General features: G+C 41.5%; 1 protein-coding gene across 2 annotated transcripts in view; it reads left to right on the top strand.

Annotated features, from left to right (window-relative positions):
• The window catches only part of NUCKS1 (nuclear casein kinase and cyclin dependent kinase substrate 1), a 35,183-nt gene extending 16,196 nt beyond the window's left edge, over window positions 1-18,987 (top strand). Inside the window, exons 2-7 of one of the 2 annotated variants that reach the window (XM_059413260.1) lie at window positions 2,511-2,560; window positions 5,069-5,174; window positions 8,792-8,847; window positions 10,791-10,943; window positions 12,023-12,169; window positions 13,472-18,987. In XM_059413260.1, coding sequence (XP_059269243.1) covers window positions 2,511-2,560; window positions 5,069-5,174; window positions 8,792-8,847; window positions 10,791-10,943; window positions 12,023-12,169; window positions 13,472-13,671 — 712 coding nt within the window. In that variant the 3' untranslated portion in view covers window positions 13,672-18,987. Of the gene's footprint in view, window positions 1-2,510; window positions 2,561-5,068; window positions 5,175-8,791; window positions 8,848-10,790; window positions 10,944-12,019; window positions 12,170-13,471 lie in introns of both variants that reach the window. The other variant, XM_059413259.1, reaches the window with a different exon arrangement.
• Window positions 18,988-23,216: the final 4,229 nt, after the last annotated feature.

Raw genomic sequence — 23,216 nt, 5'->3', positions numbered from 1 at the left:
GGGGAGCAGGCTCCCTGCTGAGCAGAGAGCCTGATGCGGGGCTCCATTCCAGGCCCCTGGGATCTTGACCTGAGCTGAAGGCAGAGGCTTTAACCCACTGAGCCACCCAGGTGCCCCCATTCTTTTTTTTTTTTTATTATTTTATTTATTTTTATTTCTTTATTTTCGAGAGACAGAACATGAGCGGGGGAAGGGCAGAGGGAGAAGTGACTCCCACTGAACAAGGGACCCCAGTGCGGCACTCCATCCCAGCACCCTGGGATCATGACTTGAGCTCAAGGCAGATGCTTGACAGACTGAGCCACCCAGGCGCCCCTGACCACCCACCCATCTTTCCTCCCTCCCTCCTAATCCCTTCCCTCCTTTCTCTTTCGTTGTCTTGTTTAACCCTTTTTTAAAAGATTTTATTTATTTATTTGGCAGAGAGAGAAACAGGGTACAAGCAGGGGAAGCAGCAGGCGGAGGGAGAAGCGGGCTCTTCACTGAGCAGGAAGCCCCATGAGGGGCTCGATCTCAGGACTCGGGCATCATGACCTGAGCCAAAGACAGCAGACACTTAACCAACTGAGCCACCCAAGCATCCCTTTTTGTTTCTTTTTTTAAAGATTTTATGTATTCGAGAGGGAGTGCATGTACAAGCGGGCGCGGGGGATATCTCAAACAGACTCTGCTGCGGGGCTCACTCTCCAGACCCTGAGATCATGATCTGAACCGGAACCAAGAGTCAGACACTTAACCCACTGAGCCACCCAGGCGCCCCCCCAGGTTTTATTTTAAGTAGTCTCTACACCTAACAGGGAGCTCAAACTCAGAATCCCTAGATCAAGAGTTGCCTGCTGTACCAACTGAGCCAGTCAGGCGCCCCCATCATTGTTTCTGTCTCTGAACTTGACTGCTCTAGATGTCTCATACAAGTGGAGTTAATGGTCATGTTTTTAAAATCAATTTTCCTAATACATCGGTATCATTTGTTTATAAAACCAACTGCTTTTAATAAAACATATGTAGAGCGCATTTTATAGTTTTGCACCTGAACTTACAGAGGTAGTACCATGAAAAGATAATTCCTTGCTGGTAGACCAAAGAAAAACAGAAGGCAAAAACCCTTAAGAGCTTTTCTTCTCCTATGCCAAGTGTATGGCTGTACCCAGTTGTATGTATGCTTGATCTGAGCTTCCTGTCTTTCGATATAAATGATGTCTTAATCTATAAAATCAGCAATATTCCTCGCTCAGGCTTAAGGGTAGTTGATGGCATGTTTCTTTTAATGATTTCAGTTCACTTACTTAGTATCTAAATGGTACAGTACCTCAAAGGCTCTTTTGGAAAGCCAGGCTATTTGGATACTAACAGGGAAGCTTTTATGTTAGGAATTTTAAACTTTTAGAGTGTGAAGTAGGAAAATGGAAATTAAGATTCGTTCAAGTTGTTAAAGATGGCTTAACTAGTAAGAAGTACTTAAAATCATTGAGTCAAGTTGATACATAAATTTATGAGACTTTCATATTTTTCTTAATTACAGAACATTTTAATGAAAAGCATCTTCTGAACGGATCAGTTATTTGTTTCTTCTATATAATGCTAGATCTGCTGTCACCATAATTTGTATATTATAATGTAACTTATATTTAAAAATCACTGCCTTAAAAAAACCTCAGTAATAATTTTATCAGGTATACATGTGTATGTGTGTATAGCACTAAGAATAAAAATGTAAAGCATTTACAGTTTTTGTTGGTGCACATGGGATAGTTCTGTGTCACTTATGAATATATGTGGTGGTTTGGCTCATTTTGCTGTTTAAGTGTGTTTTGGGAGGTGGGAGGTTTTGAGGGAGAGAATAGTATTTGAGCTATCATTGAAATGAGCAGTAGGAGAATTGCAGTTTGAAATACTTTTGGTTTCAACTTTTCTATAACAACATGTGAAGGTTTTTTTGGCTGAAGTGGGGGCTTATTGAAAAATAATTTTCAGGGGGACGCCTGGGTGGCTCAGTTGGTTAAGCAGCTGCCTTCGTCATGATCCCAGCGTCCTGGGATCGAGTCCCACATTGGGCTCCTTGCTCAGCAGGGAGCCTGCTTCTCCCTCTGCCTCTGCCTGCCATTCTGTCTGCCTGTGTTCGAGCTCTCCCCCCCCCCCCCGTCTCTGATAAATAAATAAAATCTTAAAAAAAAGAAAGAAAGAAAGAAAAAGAATTTTCAGGGGCGCCTGGATGGCTCAGTGGGTTAAAGCCTCTGCCTTCGGCTCAGGTCATGATCCCAGGATTCTGGGATGGAGCCCCAAATCGAGCTCTCTGCTCGGCAGGGAGCCTGCCTCCCCCTCTCTCTGTGCCTGCCTCTCTGCCTACTTGTGATTTCTGTCTGTCAAATAAATAAATAAAATCTTTAAAAAGAAAAATAATTTTCACAGAGCTAGTTCTAAATTTGTTTATGAAATAGGAATGTGTGTTCTAATATCATAGAAAAGTCCTATATTTTTATGATCTTAATTAGAGTCTCTTCTTTCTACAGAAATAGGAAGGTCGTTGACTATTCACAGTTTCAGGAATCTGATGATGCTGGTAAGTTTCATGATTTTAATAAATTGTAAATTATGTCAGGATCTGTCATCCAAAACAAAAGTTGAACTTGCATGAATTTTAGCTTTCCTTAGTAAGTCATTGATAATAAATACTTAAATAATTTTTTCTTATCTGGTTTTGGATTCCATAGTTTAAATATGTAGTAATTCTGATGAAGTATTTATTAATTGATAATGTCTCCATCTATAATCACAGCAAAACTTTTACCTTATATTAGTTTAAGTTTTTTGCACCATAAAGTAGCTAAGATGAAAGTACTTTCTAAAACATCTTGGATTGTCAACTAATTTATCATGGAATTAATAGTATGTCTTTCTTTTTTTTTTTTTTTTAAGATTTTATTTATTTATTTGTCAGAAAGTGAGAGCACAAGCTGGGGGAATGGCGGGTAGAGGGAGAAGCACGCTCCGCACTAAGCAGCGAGTCCGAAGTAGGACTCAATCCCAGGACTCTGGGATCATGACCTGAGCCAAAGGCAGATGCTTTATCAACAGAGCCACCCAGGCATCCCTGAGTAGTATTGTCTTAAATCTTAGCCATAAAAGTTTACTTTAGAATATGCCCTTACTATCATTATTTTCCAGATGCATTTGCTATTCTTTTTTTTTTTTTTAATTTTTTTAATGCAATTTTACTTGTAAAAGTAATATGTGCACTTTGGGAAAACTTAGGAAATGCAGAAATATAAAAAAGAGTAATATATAATCCAGCCTCCCAGAAGAAATACTAACCCTTATTAAATGCTGCTAAATACTTGCAGTTATTCATTTAATCCTTAGTAGAGCAGTCCTATTAGAATGGGGAATACTGTTATTGCTTACAGATAAGGAGATTGAGGCAGAGATATTATGCAAGGTCCTTTGATTAGCAAATGGCCATTTTAGCCTTTTTGTTTAAAAAGCCTGTGTCTTTTCTCCCTTTTAAAAATGTATTTGGGGGCGCCTGGGTGGCTTAGTGGGTTAAAGCCTCTGCTTTCGGCTCAGGTCATGATCTCGGGGTCCTGGGATTGAGCGCCACATCAAGCTCTCTGCTCAGTAGGGAGCCTGCTTCCCCTCTCTCTCTGCCTACTTGTGATTTCTGTCTGTCAAATAAATAAATAAAATCTTTTAAAAAAATGTAGTTGAAGTCTTGCTGTAGAATTTTTGGTTCTGGGGGTGCCTAGTTGGCTCAGTGGGTTAAGCCTCTTCCTTCAGCTCAGGTCATGATATCAGGGTCCTGGGATCGAGCCCCACATCAGGCTCTCTGCTCAGTGGGGAGCCTGCTTCCTCCTCACTCAGCCTGCCTCTCTGCCTACTTGTGATCTCTCTCTCTGTATGAGATAAATAAATAAAATATTTTTTTTAAAAAGAATTTTGGGTTCTGTCCTCCTCCTATCCCACTCCTGCTTATATTTATCCTGTTATTAAAAGTTATTTGAGAAACTCCTGTTAATGGTTTTATGATATGCCATTGTGGAATTTATAATGTGTCCAACCATTTAATAATTGCTGAAGCTCCAGACTACTTCCAGATCTCTTCACTATTATAGATAAGAGTGTAAATAAAATAGAAATTGTAATAAGAGTGTAATAAAATAGAAATCATCAATTTTGGGGGCGCCTGGGTGGCTCAGTGGTTTAAGCCGCTGCCTTCGGCTCAGGTCATGATCTCAGGGTCCTGGGATCGGGTCCCACATCGGGCTCTCTGCTCGGCAGAGAGCCTGCTTCCCTCTCTCTCTCTCTGCCTGCCTCTCCATCTACTTGTGATTTCTCTCTGTCAAATAAATAAATAAAATCTTTAAAAAAAAAAAAAAAAGAAATCATCAATTGTGGGGATACCTGAGTGTCTCAGTACGTTGAGTATCCGACTCTAGATTTTGGCTCAGGTCATGATTTGGGGTAGTGGGATTGAGCCCCGAGTTGGCCTCTGTGCTGGGCGTGGTCTGCTTCAAGATTCTCACTCACATGCATGCACTGTCTCCTAAAATAAATAAGTCTTTTAAAAAAAGAAATGATCAGTTTTTAAGATTGGGTAATTTTCTTTAGTTCTATAGAACTTTGGAAATTGAAGGTATTTTTCTCAAATGTCAGAGTACGCTGCATTTAATACTTTAAAAGTAATTTACTTGATAACAGTAATTGCGTTAGGATTGTAGAATTGTGGGTTCTCTACATTCTAAAATGCTTGTATTGCTTTATTACTCTTAACAGTTCAAGTAAATAGGAAGATGTTGAAACATGGCAGTATCTTTAATAAATTAAAAGGGCAGGATATGAAATGGTAAGAGATATTGGGCTCTGAATGTATTAAAGTAAACACATGAGGACTAAAAGGGACTGGGGTAGAAAACAATTTATTTTTTAAAAATGAAAGAAAATTATTTGGGAAATCCCGCCCCCTCACCATTTAAGTAGCTTGAGAGATAATTTATCTCCAAAAATAAGCAGTGGTAATTTCTATGTAAAAATCATAATACAATTCATTGAATTTGAAAAATGCTCTGTTTAGATGAAGATTATGGAAGAGATTCAGGCCCTCCAGCTAAGAAAATTCGGTCATCTCCCCGAGAAGCTAAAAATAAGAGGCGATCTGGAAAGAATTCACAGGAGGATAGGTAAGAGGCATTATTAATCTCTTCCTGTTTACTCTGCCCCTCTGGAGGTGAGGGTGGTCTCTGATCTCTGAATTGGGGGAATCTCTGTTTACTTCGGGAAAGTGCTTACTGTCCCCTTGATGTTGTTCTGCATATTTCTTCCTATCTCAGTCAATGCTTCTGGAGTCTAGAGGCTACCTTCTTTAATAAGGTCATGAGCTTTGCTTAGACTCAACCTGGAATCCAAGTTTGTCTCCACGAATGCCTTTTTCACTACCTCTAACCTCTGAACATAAGCTGAGAGGTTGTTTAAGTATGTAATTTGTTACCTAACGTTAGTATTGACGTTTTCACTGGAGCGATAACAAAATGAGTGATCTCTCCCATTCAGTCACCCAGCACTGGCAGAATCATAACTAACGCTTCTAGAATCTTAAGCCGTGTAGCTTGCTTTGTTTCACTGTGTATAATCAATTCTCCTTTGTTCAGAAACCTTAATCATTTGTGGGTTTGGTTGTTTTTTTTTCCCCCTTTCCTTTAGTTTTATAAACAGGCTCACAGGTGTTGTGATTTTAACTGTAATTGCTTCATGAGGCAAGGATATTGTGATTTTTATCTCTGCTGTCACAGATCTACACACTCTTGATCTCAATGCAGCCCCTAAGACCGTAGTGATGGTGATGATCGCTACCGTTTATGATTCTCTGCCAGTCTCTACTAAGGGCTAACCTGTATTTATTATCATTTAATTCTCCTAACACCTTTATTACGGTAATAGCTTAGAGGAAGGTTTAGTGATTTATCCAGGGTTACCCTACAAATGGACCAACAGGTTTGGGAACCATGTCTGTTGGATTCCAAAGTCCACGTTTGAACCATTAGGCGATACTACTTCCAAATAATACTGTTAAGTAGGAGAGTTCAAAGAAATGAAATCTTACCAGTTCTTCCAAGATACTTACTTCAAGTACTAAAATCTTACAAAGCCCCACACAGAAATCTTTCCATTTTTGAATTCGCAGGATGCTAAATTTGTAGAAATAACAGTATTTACCACCAATATTTTCTTTCCTGGAAAATTTCAGAAACGTGGTTTTGAGGAAAAATAAGACAAAATTGTGCTGTGGGGAGACAAGTCTGCCATGGTTTGTAATGTATTTCTCTAATCCAGTTTTATATAGCAGCCCAACTTCGATTCTTTTTTATTATATTCATTTTTTATATTTTCTCTTAGGAATGAATCTCTGTCCCCTGTTACCTGTTACAGTGTCTCAACAATATAATGAATATCTAGCCTAAACTTTTCCTTGTTCTAATCATTTGGTTTTATTTTTCTTTCCTAAATGTCAAGAGTCTTTGAAATACAGTTTTTATTGCCATTTGTGTTAACTGCCTTGTATAGTTTCTTCCATCAAACCCTTGTTGAGTTTTTTTATTGGTCTCTACTTAAAAGTTCAGCTTTTACTTGACTTTATTGTAATGGGACTCAAGGAGTAATGGTCCCTATAAACCCAATAATAAGAGAACTAGAGAACATAATAGTTCTTCGGCATTGTGACTTGTGAATTAAGTGCTTATTTTGCATGAAAACATCTGGAACAGCCCCAAGTTTCAGAATTACTGTGTCTTAGATTGTTTAGTAAAATATCTTTGGTTTTTCTCTTTGTTCAGGAATCTTGGGTTTGGTAGTTTGTCATTTGAGTGTGGTCTAGATTACAGGAAATACCAAAAGAGATTTACAAGTCTTGCTGTTTGAAAAGCTGTGAAGGCAGTTTTTACATATGAGTGTTTCTGTTTTTGTTTGTTGGAATTTCTCATTGAATCATAAAATTTTAGCACTGAAGAGTACCAAGTGATTTGCTTGAGATCATACAAGTAATTAATGGCAAAGGACACTAGAACCCAGATTCTTGAGTTAAGATTTGTGAGAACATAAAGTGCCTTTAAAAAACTGTTCTATAAAACTTTCCATTGACCTTTAAAGCACCTTCTTATTTTTTTTAAGGATTTTATTTATTTATGTGACACAGAGAGGGAGCACAAGGGGGGGGGGGGGGGGGGTGGCAGGCAGAGGGAGAGGGAGAAGCAGGTTCCCCACCCAGCAGGGAGCCTGATGCGGGGCTTGATCCTAGGGCCCTGGGATCATGACCTGAGCCAGAGGCAGATGCTTAACCAACTGAGGCGCCTTTGAAGCACCTTCTTTTATTATTTTACTTTGCAGTGATCTTGAGCTGACTTTTATTTTCTCCATGGTACAGGGCAGGTCTGTGTGTTGGTGTTTCTTATATACTAGAAATATTGGAGGCAAGAAATATAAGGAGATAGTTAGTTGATTTATTTTCATTTTGTTTCAGATAAATTTTTAAGGCTATTGTAATTTATATACTTGCACTCCAATTTCCTTTAATAATTGTGTTTGTTGGGTCCCCCAATAATGGATCTGTGATTAAAGGAGCGAGACTGATACAAAGCGAAGGTCAAGCAAAGCTTTATTTCGCACCAAGCATCAGGAATCCTACCGACAGGCAAACAGACCGGTCGGGGTCACCCCTCCAGAGAGGACGACCCCTCCCTGCTTTCCAGACTAACTTTTATAGAGCAAAGGCCATGTGGCCACAGGTGGCCAGTGAGATTGCAGCACACACAGGAAACTCCACAGTGACGCTAGGTGACCAACTGAATTACAATTTACCCTAGTAGACATTTGAACCAACCTATCACACCTTGGTTAGGATTGGCGCCAAAAGGCTCCCAAAGGGCGGGGGCCCATACTCCTTGGTAGCTAGGAGTCAGTATGCGCCCCCACTGATTGAATACCTCCACCTGGCCTGACCCACCCTTGTACGTGGACATTGTTACCTGGGACTGGTTTCCCGGACTTGCATTTAAATAAGTTCCCCTGGGGGGCAAGGTGAATTTAAGCTTTACAGCAAAATGGCAGTTCAACCGGGGTGGGGCTGCTCTGGCTGAATGGGCCCTTACATGTTCTAGGTGTTTTTCCCATTGGCGCTATCCTTTTAATTGTCTACTTTCTCGCACTATTCACACATTGTGTAATTTACTTTTTGTATTTTTATACTCCGCCTCTGACAACAGAGAGGTTTTTTTTTATTACTAAATGTTCCTGTGAGGGGTGCCTGGGTGGCTCAGTCGGTTAAGCATCTGCCTCTGGCTGTGGTCATGATCCCGAAGTCTTGGGATCGAGCCCCGCATCAGGCTCCCTGCTCAGCGGGAAGCCTGCCTCTCCCTCTCCCTCTGCGTGCCACTCCCCCTGCTTGTGTTTTCTCTCTCTCTCTCTCTCTGTGTCAAATAAATAAATAAAACCTTAAAAAAGAAAGTGGTGTTGTGAACCAGGCTTTATCCACAGGTGAGACATTTTCAGCCCATGTTTGAGATACCTTCTTTTTTTCCTTTGGGTCTTTGGAAGCAGTATTTTCCAAAAGTAGATAAAATTGTGCTTAATCATTAGCATCCCTGTCAAGTTAGGGAAATAATGGAAGCAGTTTCAGTCCTCAGCATCTGTTTGAATATTTCATCTACAGAAGAGGTGTTCTTTACCTGTTAAAGACACTGGGGATCTGTGTTCACTTAGATTTTGATCTAAGACTTTTAAACTTTTCCCGTCTTTCCCTTTCTAGCGAGGACTCCGAAGAAAAAGATGTGAAAACCAAGAAGGACGATTCTCACTCAGCAGGTAGTAAACAGTTATTAATGTAATACGTCATTGATCTATGTCTTCGTTCATTGGACGTTTTAATAAGTGGTTTCATAATAATGCCGGGCACTGCTGTAAATACTGGCATGGCGAACCGCTTTCTATTTTTGAAGAGCAAAGAACTTTGAAATGCTGGTGGCTTACTGCAGTCTCCTATAAGGGTTTTTCTTAACAGGCTTACACACTCTGTCCCACCCCAAGATTTCTGATTTAGTAGGTCTCAGTGGGACACTGGGGCTTTATTGTTTAAAAATATTTACAGATGAGTGCTCGCTTCGGCAGCACATATACTAAAAATATTTACAGATGATTCTCCTGCATAATTAACATGAAAAACCATTTAAGTGGGCCGCCTGGGTGGCTAAGATGGTTGGGCATCTGCCTTTGGCTTGGGTCGTGATCTCCAGGTCCTGGGATCGGGCCCCATGTTGGGCTCCCAGCTCAATGGGAAGTCTGCTTCTGCTTCTCCCTCTCCCTCTGCCTCTCCCCCTGCTTGTGCTTTCTCTCTCTCCATCTCTGTCTCTGTCTCTCTCTCAAATGAATAAATAAAATCTTAAAAAAAAATTTATGTGAACAATTAACAGACATCAAACTAAACTGATTTGAAAGAGCATATAAAATACAAAGTGATGTAACACTCTAAAGTGGGGAGGGGGTGGAGATGAACTCTGGGGTAAAGAGCAAGCAAAGGCTAGTTTCACCCTTCCCTGTTCCAGCTGGCAAGTAGTCCTTCGAAACAGTAGCCGCAGAGAAAGCTTTCTTGGTAAGCATTTAAATTCAAAAGAATTAATAGAGACTCCATGGCAAATAAAATGTTAAATCCTGATTGCTTGTTGGTATTTCTATTTCTGAATTTAACTCTTCTCAGTACTGAGGGTTTATTTTCGTTTTGACCTGCACTCCCCTGGTTTTGTGTCCTGCGTCCCCCTTTAAATGAGATCACTGTTATGAGCCGATACATGGAGGGGTAGACAGAGTTCCACTGAATTCACGCCACTGAGCTGTTTGCTTTCATTCCTTTTCTAGCCTGTTAACCTGCCTGCCTAAATTGTAAAGAAACGTGTTTTGTAACTTAGAACAGTATCATCGGAAGACAGTCTTCCCCTCTTCTATTTAAAAATATTTTTCTAGGGGCGCCTGGGTGGCTCAGGGGGTTAAAGCCTCTGCCTTCAGCTCAGGTCATGATCCTGGGGTCCTGGGATTGAGCCCCGCATCGGGCTCTCTGCTTAGCAGAGAGCCTGCTTCCCCCTCTCTAACTGCCTGCCTCTCTGCCTACTTGTGATCTCTGTCTGTCAAATAAATAAACAAAATCTTTAAGATAAATAAATAAAAATAAAAATATTTTTCTAGGGGCACCAGGGTGGCTCAGCTAATTAAGCTTTCGACTCAGGTCATGATCTCAGGATCTTGAGATCAGGGTCCCTGAGTCTGGGTGGAACCTGCTTTAGATGGCGTCCGTCTCTGCCCTTCCCTGCCTCCACCCACCCCCCACCCCACCCCTGTGCTCCCCACCTGCCCCACCCCCCCACACGTGCATTCTCGCTCTCCAAAAATTCTGGCTTTAGTTTCTAAAAACCGTGAATATAGATTGAAATGTAATTGATAATTTTAGGGCAACACAGTGATTTAAGTTTAAAATACATTACAGGAAGCATATATTCACACCTAAATCAGCTTCATGACTACTTAAAACTCCATGCCTACGCTATTTTTCTGTGCAATAATGAGGACATAATCTTTCTCAAGTTCATTCTTTGTATTTTAGCTCCTCTTTTGTATATTTTGTAGGCATTTTTAAGGATAGACTTTACCCCATTTGAATGAAATGAAGCTGCAGGTTCTGTCTCATACTGGCTTTTCTAGTCAGCCGTCCGATAAACGCACAACTCCTTGATCGCTGCATTGTAACTTTGATATTACAGAGGACAGTGAAGATGAAAAAGAAGATCATAAAAATGTACGCCAGCAACGGCAGGCAGCCTCTAAAGCAGCTTCCAAGCAGAGAGAAATGCTCATGGAAGATGTAGGCAGCGAAGAAGAACAAGAGGAAGAGGACGAGACGCCATTCCAGGAGAGTACGTGCCGCTGGCTTGGTACTTGGGTGGGGACCAGAGTCTGTGACCGTGACCTTGACTACTTCTGCATTCTTGTGGCTGACAGACGTTACAGCCAGCCCCGTAAATTCGGTATTTGCTATCAGAAGAGATGGCTCTTTTTGATACTGGTTGATATTTTAAGAGCCTCAGGGATTCTCTTGATTTTGATGTCCATCGCTTGAGCTCAACTACTAAACCAGCAATTGTTAGAGTAACAGTTACATGGTGGGTGTTGTGATGAAGATTTGTATTTTGGCTTCGGAGCCAAAGGGGTAGACCTCCTCCCCCAACAACAACAACAAAGTGTTAATAGCAGAATTTAGGTGTTTCACACGTTACTCAGATTAATAAATGTGTGATTTTTGCTTTGTCTTTAGCTTTCTCGTTTCATTTATTCATAGTTGGACCAAAGACACTAAATGGGTTCTGTTTGATTTTCCTGGTCTCCCCAGTACTATAGGGGAATGAGGGAACTACCAAAAGTTGTTTTTTTTTTTTTGTTTTGTTTTTTTTAAAGATTTTATTTATTTATTTGACAGAGAGAGATTACAAGCAGGCAGAGAGGAAGGTAGAGAGAGAGAGAGGAGAAAGCAGGCTCCCTGCTGAGAAGAGAGCCCGATGCGGGACTCGATCCCAGGACCCTGAGATCATGACCTGAGCCGAAGGCAGCGGCTTAACCCACTGAGCCACCCAGGCGCCCCCAAAAGTTGTTTGATTAAAAAAAAAATATTCAGTGATATCTTCAGTTTTTATTCATATTAAGTTTTATCTCTTCCTGTTTTCGACCGACTCTTTAAACAAGTCAGTTCTGCAACGTGTGTGTGTGTGTGTGTGTGTGTGTGTGTGTGTGTGTGTGTGTATGCGGGCGCTAAGCCCCGTCCTACATGTAGGGCTGGTGAGGACTCCAGCCAGACTGGCGGCCCAGCTGCCCCCAGAATCCGAGAGTGTTTGACTCCCAGATCCCATCCTCCCGTCATGCTTAGCGCTGTCTCCCTTCATTCCCTTGGAAGGATGTATACATTAAGTTGGACGTTGAACTTCTTCTTTCCTCTCAGAAGATTCCGGCAGTGATGAAGATTTCCTAATGGAAGATGATGATGATAGTGACTATGGCAGTTCAAAAAAGAAAAACAAAAAGATGGTCAAGAAGTCCAAACCTGAGAGAAAAGAAAAGAAAATGCCCAAACCCCGGCTAAAGGCCACAGGTGAGTTGTCTACAAGTACAGTTAAATGGCTGCTTTGAAACATTTCAAGGAGCAGTAAACTTTCTCTACAGAAATCCTTCATTAGGCCTCGGCATTGACCACACGCCTCACAAGAATAAGAATTCTGCAAGGATCCCGTCTTCCACACTGGGAGGGATGTCTTACTTGTTAGGAAGGCCAGTGGCCCCTGCAAGAGTCTGGCGGTGCAGCACAGGGTTTGCAGCAACCCGTCGCCCTGTGGTAGAAACACTCCAATAGTAGAGCTGTGCCTGTGCTTTTTCCTGCCCATATCACAACCCCAGCAACTAGGAAAAACCTGAAATGGGGAAAATGCACACCCGTAATCACAGATTTCAGGCCTCCGATGTGATCCATACCCCATCCTTTGTGCTAGAATAAAACCACACTTGTCAGCTTGGATTCATTTTCTTGGAGCCGTTGTGAGTGCTGCCAGTCTCCTAGTCACAGCTTGAAATCCGAAAGCTACATTTGCTTTGTTTTTTTTTTTCTGACAGATAGAACTGGTGATTTTTTACATTTTTCACTCGTTATTTCTTACGGCTGGGAATCACAGGGTTGTCAAAAGTGACTTGAGGAGGGCACCTGACTGGCTCAGTGGTAGAGCATGTGACTCTCGATCTCGGTTGTGAGTTCGAGCCCCGTGTTGGGCTAGAGTTTACTTTAAAAATAAATAAATAAGTAAATGACAAATCCTTGGAAGAAAAGTTTTGAAAAATCTGATGACTTCAGTTTCTACTCACGTTGTTGTATCCATGCTTTTTGAGCCGCTTTTTTTTTTTCTTTTTTGACCTGCTTGTTAAACCTGAGTTTTATCATAAACAACCTGTGTTCACAAACCACTAAGGATAGTATGCAGTTTCTGTAGCATCCTGTTTCTTTATTATAAACATCACTGCTAACACAGCACCAAGAGTGTTGGAAAGAGTGATCGGGAACCAGTGCCCCCGCTTGATGTGTAGTCAGCTGGGCTGTGGTCCTTACAGATTTAATTTCTTTTTTTTTTTTTTTTAAGATTTTATTTATTTATTTGACAGAGAAAGATCACAAGTAGACCTAGAAGCAGGCAGAGAAGGGGGAAGCAGGCTCCCTACTGAGCAGAGAGCCCGATTTGTGGCTCGATCCCAGGACCGAGATCATGACCTGAGCCAAAGGCAGAGGCTTAACCCACTGAGCCACCCAGGTGCCCCTATACATTTAGTTCTTAAAGTTTTGTTTTGTAGCTGATTTTTTTTTTTAATATCTTTTCTTCTCTTCCCCATGTTGGTATTTTTCTTCTCCCAGTGACGCCAAGCCCTGTGAAAGGCAAAGGGAAGGTGGGGCGCCCTACAGCTTCAAAGGCATCAAAGGAAAAGACTCCTTCTCCCAAAGAAGAAGACGAGGAACCAGAGAGCCCTCCAGAAAAGAAGCCCTCGGCAAGCCCTCCACCTGAGAAATCAGGGGACGAAGGGTCCGAAGATGAAGCCCAGTCTGGGGAGGATTAAAAAAGTGATGATGGTTTGGGGAGAGATTTTATTAAAAAAAAAGAGAAAAAAAAAAAAGAAAAAAGAAAAAGGGGGAAAAAAAGAAAACCTACTTAAGATAGAACATGGATTTGGCTATGGCTTGACTCATGGGCTTTCAGTGCTTTTTTCCTTTTCTTGAAAATAACATTCTCTCTCTCTTTTTTTAAGAAAACCATTGTAAGTTTAATTTACCTTTTTGTCTGTTGGTCCTCTCTTCGCCATCACCCATCTTTCCCACCGCTTCCCAATGAAAGCCATGTCAGAATAATCACTGGATTGACGGCTTTACCTTTTTATTTTTAATGGAAGGTATACCACAGTTGTAAAGCAATAAGATTTGAGATGAACACTACGGAAATTTTGCTTTTTTGCTAAATGGTAGAAAATGAACCGTAATCAAAAAACATAGAAGGGTTTTAGTTAAAAATGATTGCTTCTCTCTCTACCTGGACTTAAGAAAAATCAGCTGTCATCTAATACAAGTTTATATGTCTATATACATAAGTATAGATGTCTAAAAAATCATGATGTTAAACTTCCCACTGATGGGGCAGGTAGGACATAAAGATGAATTCTGAATTGTTACTAAAAGTATTCCTATTTTTTACCTTGGGGGCAAGGCAGGGCATGGTGTTACCTGACCTTGTTTGAGGGTGTGGTTTTGGGGGGGGATGTTTTGTTTTTTGTTTTTTGGGGTTTTTTTGTAAATTTCATCACTTGTTATCTCAAAGAGACCCGGAGCCAGTGATCCTTTTATCCTGCTACAGTCTTTCAGGAACTTTAAAAGAACAAAAAAAAAAAAAAAAAAAAAGGCAAGGGCCACCAAAACTTAAATCACTCTTGATTTCCTATTTCATTCTCTAATGGTTCATGTTTTTAAGTATATATGTATCTATTCTGTTTCTTGGATAAAATTACCAAGGATCAAAAAAAAAAAAAAAAGAAAAGAAAAGAAAAGAAAAAAACCTTTAGGATTTAAACAGCAAGATCTATACACCAGAGTGGATTTCTTCTTAACTGACAATGTTTAGGTTTTAAGCAAATAAAGTACCAATTAATGTGAAACTCAATCACAAAGACTTGAGATTTTTCCTTTATGAAAACAGAAAATTGAAATTCTTTTATGCCAAAAATGTGCATTCCGATCCCATGAACCATGCTCTGTTTTTATTTGGGGATAGAACACTTTTCTTTTCACATACCTACCCTCCCACTTCCTTGTAGACACATGCAGTGCATCTCCGCTTCCTGCTCCTACTAGGGTCCCACTGCATACCCCATCCCCAGAGCCCGCCAGCTCTGCTCTGGAACATGATTTCCCCCAGCCTCTCTCTGCTTCCTTCACGTTCTGTGCTTGACTAAGAGGGAGTGTGGTAAAGGCCACTCCCACACCCTTCAGTTTGCTTTTGTCCCTCTCCTTGTGCTCCTGCTTTACTGCTCGCCTTGCTTAAAGCAGAAGTTTCAGGGGCTCCAGGCCAGGGAGACCATGTAGTTAGGAGCCCATGTGCCGCTGAGAACAGACTGTCCATGCCTTACGAAAGTAATCAGGAGATAGTTCTGTAGGTTTGATCCTCCATATCCTGATAACCACGAGCTCATGGGAGCAAGGGTTAGGGGGCTTAGTGTGCTAATATGTTGAAAAAAAAAAAAATAGTGAAATTTAACCTTTGCCTTCTTATGTAGGTGTGCTGCTTCGGTATCTTAAGCGGTTTTCTTTCTGTCTTTTATGTTAGAGCATGTTTTTCTCTCAGACCACGTGGCTTTCTTGCAGATGTTCCTAGGACAAAAGGTTATTTAAGGAATATTTTTACTCTGATTTTTAAGACACTTTAAAGACTGTCCTTCCTCTGTGACTTTTTAAAAATAACACCCAGTGGCAGAGTCATTTCACTGTTGCACACTTGTGTGTGTTAGAGAATGAATTTGGAGACTTTAGTACTTGGCCAAAAATGCGAAACTTGAACGTATGTTTCAGTTGGATTATTATCTTTCATGATGGTTAACTTTAGAGTCGTGAACTTTGTAATGAGGGGGATAAAGATTATTCTATTTGCTTTAGTGGGTTTTCGGGTATCCAATTTTAACAAGAAGGTTCGCGTTCATCTAGTAACAAAAGACCTCTCAGTGTTTCCACCATGCACTTCTGTTTTTAGGGGTTTGTAACTTTTAAGTCCTACATTCCTAGTAACATTTGGACTTTTCTTAGATTATGTTTCGTGAAGATGGGGGGTCGGGGGTCTTTTAAAACTTTAGCCTCGGTATTTTATGTAACTTGGTCTCTAATATGTTAATCTGCACTAACATCTCCGTGATATACGCTCATTCTTTAGAGGTAATCTTGTCTTCTAGGTGACTTGTGCATTTGGTTGCGATCCCTTTTTTAAAAAATTAATTCATGAGATTGAAAAATGTCTTCTATATTTCTAATGGACTAGACAGAAGGATCTGTGTCCCCAAGTGAGACAGGCTCTGAATGACCTTTGTTTTCTCCACTTTTTATTGATGACTGAAAACACTAGGGTCTTCCCCTCCAATCATGCAAGCATGCAGGAGGACAGCTGTGGTGTCTCAACTGGAAATAGGTGCTCAATAGACAGGCTTGACTGATTGCGACATCAGAACCGGGTCACAAGCTAGAAGCTGACAGTGACTGGCCATTGGCACCACCCTTGACTCAACTCCCGTTTCTCCCTCTAGCGTGCCTATGGTGAAGTGGCAAGAGCGTCACTCACGGTCTTGTTTGCAGTGCTCAGGAAGTGGGATGTTCACTGGCAAGGTGCTTGTTTGTGGTACCCGATTTCTCTTAGCTCTTCAGTTTACCTCTGGAACATGGATCTCGGCAGCTATGCTGACTGACACTACATTCTTACCATTCTGTATTTCCAGACGTCCCCTCCCCAACATCCCCCGCTAGAAATGCGTAGCTTGGATCTTAAATCCATAACTTGCTGCTGCTTTTAGCTCTCCCCACCTCAGATTGGAATCCGTGGAGCGGCCCCCCAGGAGGCACATCAATTTCAGCCATAGTGGGTTTGTCCTGCTTTCTTGAAACATCTCTCCCTTTCATAGCCTCACCCGCTATGGCATCCCTGAAGGGAAATTAATGGGTGTGCCCTTTAGGGAGGTAAAGGTGGGAGTGTTTCCCTCCGGAAGAAGAGTAGTTGATTTCCCACCAAGGAGCTTGGATATTGTCCCCCCTCCTCCTCCCCCCCCCCTCCGCCTCGGTAATTGGTTTGCTCCGTTTCAGTTCTCAGTTCATACTTCTCCTTGGCACAAGTTGAAAGAGCATTTTTTTACAGGTAACAAATCAAGGTGGAATTTGAGGTTATAATCCAGTAATTGACACTTGTGAATATGGTCCGCTAGACTGAACTTGACACCTTTAAAAAAAATCTTTTATCCATGAACCTACAAGTATCAAGTGGATTTTGGCTGACTGGTTGGGAGAAGGAGGTGCTTTTCTTTAAACCAGTTTAGAAGATGCTTTGAGCGTAGTAGGTAGGCGAGGGCAGAATTTACCAGGAGCAACAAGGGAAGCTTTTTATAAAAGATCATGTGGCCATCGTTGCTGTTCTAAAGAGTGGGGGGTTGGATTTGACCAGTTCTTTCTGTTCCTGCATCACCAGTAGCTGCACAGTGAAGAAAACTGTCCCCTTGGGAGTTTGGGAAGAGCAAAACCTGGGCTCAGCTCTTTCATGGCAGTCACATAACTTCAGCAGAACAAGTTAATAGACATTTCCTGCCACAGGATAGAGAAGATAAAACAAGCTGTTTGCTCTTGGGGTCAGAAAATTGTCCTCTCTGTGCATAGAGCTGGGTTTATTAGAAAAGGGACTTAGTTTGAATATTGGGACATCAAGGTATCTATAGCCACGTTTCGATCTACAACCCATTCTCCCTTCATCTTGGGATAAACTTGATACAAAAGGACTCTCTGAATCCCAAATCCCTAAGTTACACCTTTTTTCAAAGCCTAATTCACAAAATTCACAGTGGTGCTGACTGTGTATTAACCACTATTGGGAAAAGTCCTGTCAACCTGCCTGTTGCCATGCCAATGGGGGGAACTGAGCTGATGACATCTGTCTGAGCTGGTGGGATGCCACCATTGTGCATATACTTTGTACATCAGGGGTGAAGGGAGGGTTTTCTAGATTTATGGGGGGAGGGTAAAATTGGGATTTTTTTTTTGGTTGTTCTTTTTTCAATGGGGTGTAGGGGTATAGTACTCAGCTTATGCTCTAAATAACATGTATAACCCCCCCCCCCGAAGTATTGTGTGTGTGTGTGTGTGTGTGTGTGTGAGTGTGAGTGTGTGTTTGCATATGTCTGGCAGTAAACTTGTCTTCGGGAAATTAGTGAACTCTTTTCTTCTTTTCCTCCAGAAGTATTTGTTACAAGATTTGTAAATAAGAGCTCTAAGTAGAGTTTGTTTACCATGAACATGTTGCAGCAAACCTTATACACCTAATTCAAGCAAGATTTAAAGAAGGACTTGAAGACTTGCCAGGTTAAGCAGCAGCCAAGTTCTCAGTGATTGTTTGCCTTGATTCATCTTTCAGACTTCGTTTTGGCCATCTCTAAAACTCCCAGTCTTCCTTGATTTTAGTTCTTAATCTTCTGTGTTCTGAGCAGGAAGGATTATAGAGAGGAACCTGTTTAAATGTATTTAATTAGTCCATGGGCTGAGACGGGGGGGCATCCCTTTCTTAATACTACAGTGTTGCTAGGTCCATGATCAGACGCCGGGGGATGGGCATCCTTGTGATACCTTCACGGTGCTGACAGACGCAGCATGGTACTAAGGAAGTTAAAGTTTGAATGTAACCACTTTATTTAAACGATTTTTTTAATTTAAATGAAATGAGGTTGAAGTGAACATGATTTTGTTGACCATGTTCGTGAATTATAGATGCAACGTGCATTGGTAGACTTGTGTGATGGTCTTTTGTGACACTTAATTTTTACATATCCCAGTCTCTGTATGTATCTGCATAGACAAAGAAAAGACAAACTCCTGCTTTCTTTTACTGAAGGGTCTCCAGGACTGCGTGTCTGCTCCTGAGCTCTGTTTTGAGTATGTGTATCCTTTGCTTGTATTTTGTATTAAAAAAAAATAAGAAAAAGAACCCTTTATTGTTGAGCATGTTGGCATTGTCCCCTTTATTTTTTTTTTTCTCTTTTTGGGACATATGAAGCAAGTTATTCTTTCTCTGTATCTTTTTTTTTTCCTTTTGTAAACTTTTTGTTTTGTTTTGTTTAAAAATGGCTTTATAAAAGGGCTTTTATAACCCAGATGTGTGCTCTGTGTACTTCTTACAACACTCTCCAGCGAACACACTCGTGATACAGTGATGACCTTGACCTGTCAGCTCCCAGTCCAGCCTGACTTTAGGGGGGAAACTACTTCCTGAATGAATTCTTTAGAAACTAACAGTGACTATCACTGTTGTTGGTGACAAGAAAGGCATGTCTTGGGGCCCCTGGGTGGCTCAGTCGTTAAGCATCTGCCTTTGGTTCAGGTCATAAACCTAGGGTTCTGGGACTGAGCCCCGCATCCGGCTCCCTGCTTGCTGGAAAGCCTGCTTCTCCTCTCCCATTCCCCCTGCTTGTGTTCTCTCTCTCTCACCATTTCTGTCAAATAAAAATCTTTTAAGGGCGGGGGGGGGGCTATGTCTTCTCTCAAAAGTCAAAAGGAGTAATTAATACTTAAAAAGTGTGGAATGGATAGGTAGTAGATTCCCTAACTTCTGATAATCGGGGGAGCACTGGACTGGGTGTACGAGGTTTCCTAGTTAGCATTTTTTCCTCATGTTCACAGCCAAGGCTATAAAGTTGTGGAAGGCAAAATTCTTTAACAATAATATATGGAAGAAGATAATATTTATACTAAAAAATCAGACATTATGTTCAATTTCAGATACCCATACGGACTACACTAACCTGCAACTTAGAGCTAAATATTAGATACATGGTTTAAGATCCCTGTTTAGAATTGGGCTGATATTCTAGCTATTGGGGTTTTAATTCTTTTCAACCTTTCCCCTTGTTTACATTCTTGCCTTGTCATCTAAATATTGTAATTAACATACTAACTCAGCTTGGCTTTGAAATTAAATGCTTTCTGCATGGTGTTACTGATCAGTGACTAGATAACTTTATTTCTTACAGAGAATTTGACTTCCGGAGAACGAGCCACTTTTCCTCAATAGTCTCTAGGTGTTGCAGGGCACGTGGGTGGCTCAGTCGGTTAAGTGTCCACCTCTAAATTGCTGTTCAGGTCATGATCTCAGGGTCATGAAATCAAGCCCCGTGGAGGGCTCCTTCCTGGGCATGGAGCCTGTTTTTTTAAGATTCTCGTTCTCCCTCCCCCTCTGCCCTTTCCCACTTTCCCCACTCCTGTCCCTCACGCGCTCTCAAAAAATTATATCTATATCTATATCTATATCTATATCTATATCTATATCTATATCTAGGTGTTTTGTGATTAACATACCAAATTTCTGTTTCAGTACAATGCTGGAGAAATGTAGTCTGGTGTAAGGAATTTCAAAAACCATCAGGAGGACAAACATCAGAGGCATAAATAGACCTGTCACTCCCTCCTCTCCTGTCCACGAGCATTACCACACTGTAACCGGACACTGTAGATATTCAGCACTTTACAATAGATGGAAGGGTTTCTGTCTACATAATACTTCACTGAGTTTTTCCAACAACAGACTGGCCAGATGTTTGTTGTTCCTCCAATGTCGTGGCACAGAAACTGGTTCAGGTAGGATGTGGTTTGTCCTGGCTGGTGCTGGGATACAACCAGGCTTTGAAATCAGGTCGTTAGCTCTGTGTGCTTTTGAGTGGTCACAGCCGTTGTTTCCAAAACGGGCCCCCACTATCTTGTATAAGTGGACCCCGCGCTTCCTTCCTGATAACCTTTGGACCATTAGCTGAGCTCTCACTAGCGCTGATGACAGGAGCCCGTCCAATAACTAACATCAAAGATTTAAAAGGAAAAATTTCTTTTCGGTAAGATATGAAAATGTATTGTTAATTTACCTGAAAGTCCTTGTACCCCTAGATATGAAGCTTCAAGTTATTTAAAAGCTTTTATTTTCTGATTATGTCTTAAGATAGTGACTATGGAGGACTGTAATTGACATCTTGGCTACACACACACACACGCACACACACACACACAGAGCCCTTATCCTCTGCCAGTAGAGGGCAGTGTCTGCCCTCTATATACTTAGCTAAAGGACTTGTGTGCCCCCCCCCCCCCCCCCCCCCCGCAGCTCATTTTTATTTATTTTTATTTCTCTTATTTTGTTATTTTTTAAAATGAGCTCTAGGTCCAGCTTGGGTCTTGAACTCACGCCCCCAGGATCAAGACTCACATGCTCTACTGACTGAACCAGTCAGGCATCCTCCCAAGTCACTTTTAGGTACTGCCCCCTCGTGCTCAGTATCCTCTGTATCAGGACGTCCTCCCACCTCCTTGCCTGAGACGGGTTCTGTGATCTGTCTGCCCACTTCACACCCAAGGGTATGCAGCTGTCGTCTGTTCTCTATTCTAAGTGGGAAATGGGATCTTGATTCATGCACATCGGTCTGCTTATGTTCTCTTTTCACAACTCCCGAAATCTACGATAATATACCAAAATGAAAGGATATGTTGATATTTCAAAATGCAACTGTGAACTCTCAGCCCTATTTTGAAACAGGTGTTATCTTTTGAAATTGCCCTCCAGCTCAGAAGCCTTGTCTCTTGCACAAGCAACACGAACACATGTTCGCATAAAATGAACACTGGAACTTGTTTTCAAGGTAACTGTGGTACCTTTTGTTCCTTTATCTTGACGGCATGCGTCTTGTTCCCTCCATTATCTTAATAGAATGGACAGGTCCCCATTCTCACATGGTTTGGCCAGGAGAAATCAGCAGCACTCATGGGTGTGCCCTTGTTTCAAAAGTCCTGGACAAATATTGTGAAACCAACGCCTTACTAATTCCAGGGTCAGGGAGTGAGAGGGTGCACCCAGAGTTTCCATCCTATAAAGCAAATGATAACTTAAAAATATGATAGCAGGGACACCTGGGTGGCTCCGTGGGTTAAGCATCTGCCTTTGGCTCAGGTCATGGTCCTGGGGTCCTGGGATCGAATCCCGCATCAGGCTCCTTGCTCAGCAGGGAACCTGCTTCTCTCTCTGCCTCTGCCTGCCACTCTGCCTGCTTGTGTGCGCGCTCTCTCTCGCCGAGACAAATAAATAAATAAATAAATAAAGTCTTTTTTTTTAAATATGATAGCAAAATGTTGGAAATAATAGTTTGGGTTGACTTAGCTCTAAGGTAGCACCTAGAAATGATTTATCCAAAAATTTGGGCTTTAAGGAATAGGTTATGGCAGATTGTGTATATAAGACTACTATTGGTAATGTGTTAGCTATTAATAGATAATGACATATGTAGAGAACACACATGCAAACCCTTTTAGCAGAATGTGTAAGTTCTAGGCCGATGTGAACCATAATGCATCTAATAGGTGTACACTTCCCACCTCGGGTAGGAACAGGAATACATAGTCTACATGTGGTCAGAGCTGCCCCGACTACAAGAGATGAGGGTGGATGGTTTAGGCTCTGAAAAAGGTAGGAGGTAATTGCAGCAAGAACAATGATGGCCCAAACCTCTAAAGAAGATGCCCAATTCGGTAATTCTAGCTGACTGGCTATGCAGCAAGAAGTGATTCTCATCCACAGTGAACCAAGCGTGTGTAGTGACAGAATCAATAACAGGTGTGTAGAGACAGTGACATTGACAAACATGTATGCTCTCTTTGGTTTTCTTGTTCGCTCAGTCAGCCTAATGGAATAAAATACTAAGCCTTTTTTTTTTTTTTTAACAGTATATTCTTTTTCTAAGATTTTATTTATTTATTTGACAGAGACACAGAGACAGGGAACGCAAGCAGGGGAAGAGGGAACAGGAGAGGGGGAAGTGCATTTCCTGCTGAGCAGAGCCTGATGAGGGGCTCACTCCCAGGACACCAGGATCATGACCTGAGCTGAAGGCAGCCGCTTAACAACTGAGCCACACAGGCGTCCCACGAAGCCTTCTTAAAATGTGGTCATACTTCTAAAGTTTGTAACAATAATGACATAGCAAAGCTCTTTTGTAAGACTCTCTTTTTTTAAATTTTTTAATTTTTTAAAAAGATTTTATTTATTTATTTGACACAGAGAGAGAGATTTCAAGTAGGCAGAGAGGTAGAGGGAGAGAGAGAGGGAAGCAGGCTCCCTGCTGAGCAGAGAGCCTGATGTGGGGCTGGATCCCAGGATCCTGAGATCATGACCTGAGCTGAAGGCAGCCACTTAACCAAAGGAGCCACCCAGGGGTCCCTGTAAGGACATACTTCTTCAGTTGAGGACTCGGTCGACATTCTGCAGCGATCTCGGAACAGCCCAGGGCTTCAGTGACCTAACTTCATATCTAATGCATGCCACATCTCAGTTACAAACTCCAAGCCCTGC

Source organism: Mustela nigripes, chromosome 10, assembly GCF_022355385.1.
Source record: "Mustela nigripes isolate SB6536 chromosome 10, MUSNIG.SB6536, whole genome shotgun sequence".
In the NCBI taxonomy this organism is placed as follows: Eukaryota; Metazoa; Chordata; class Mammalia; order Carnivora; family Mustelidae; genus Mustela; species Mustela nigripes.
This window is presented reverse-complemented; position numbering and strand designations above follow the sequence as displayed.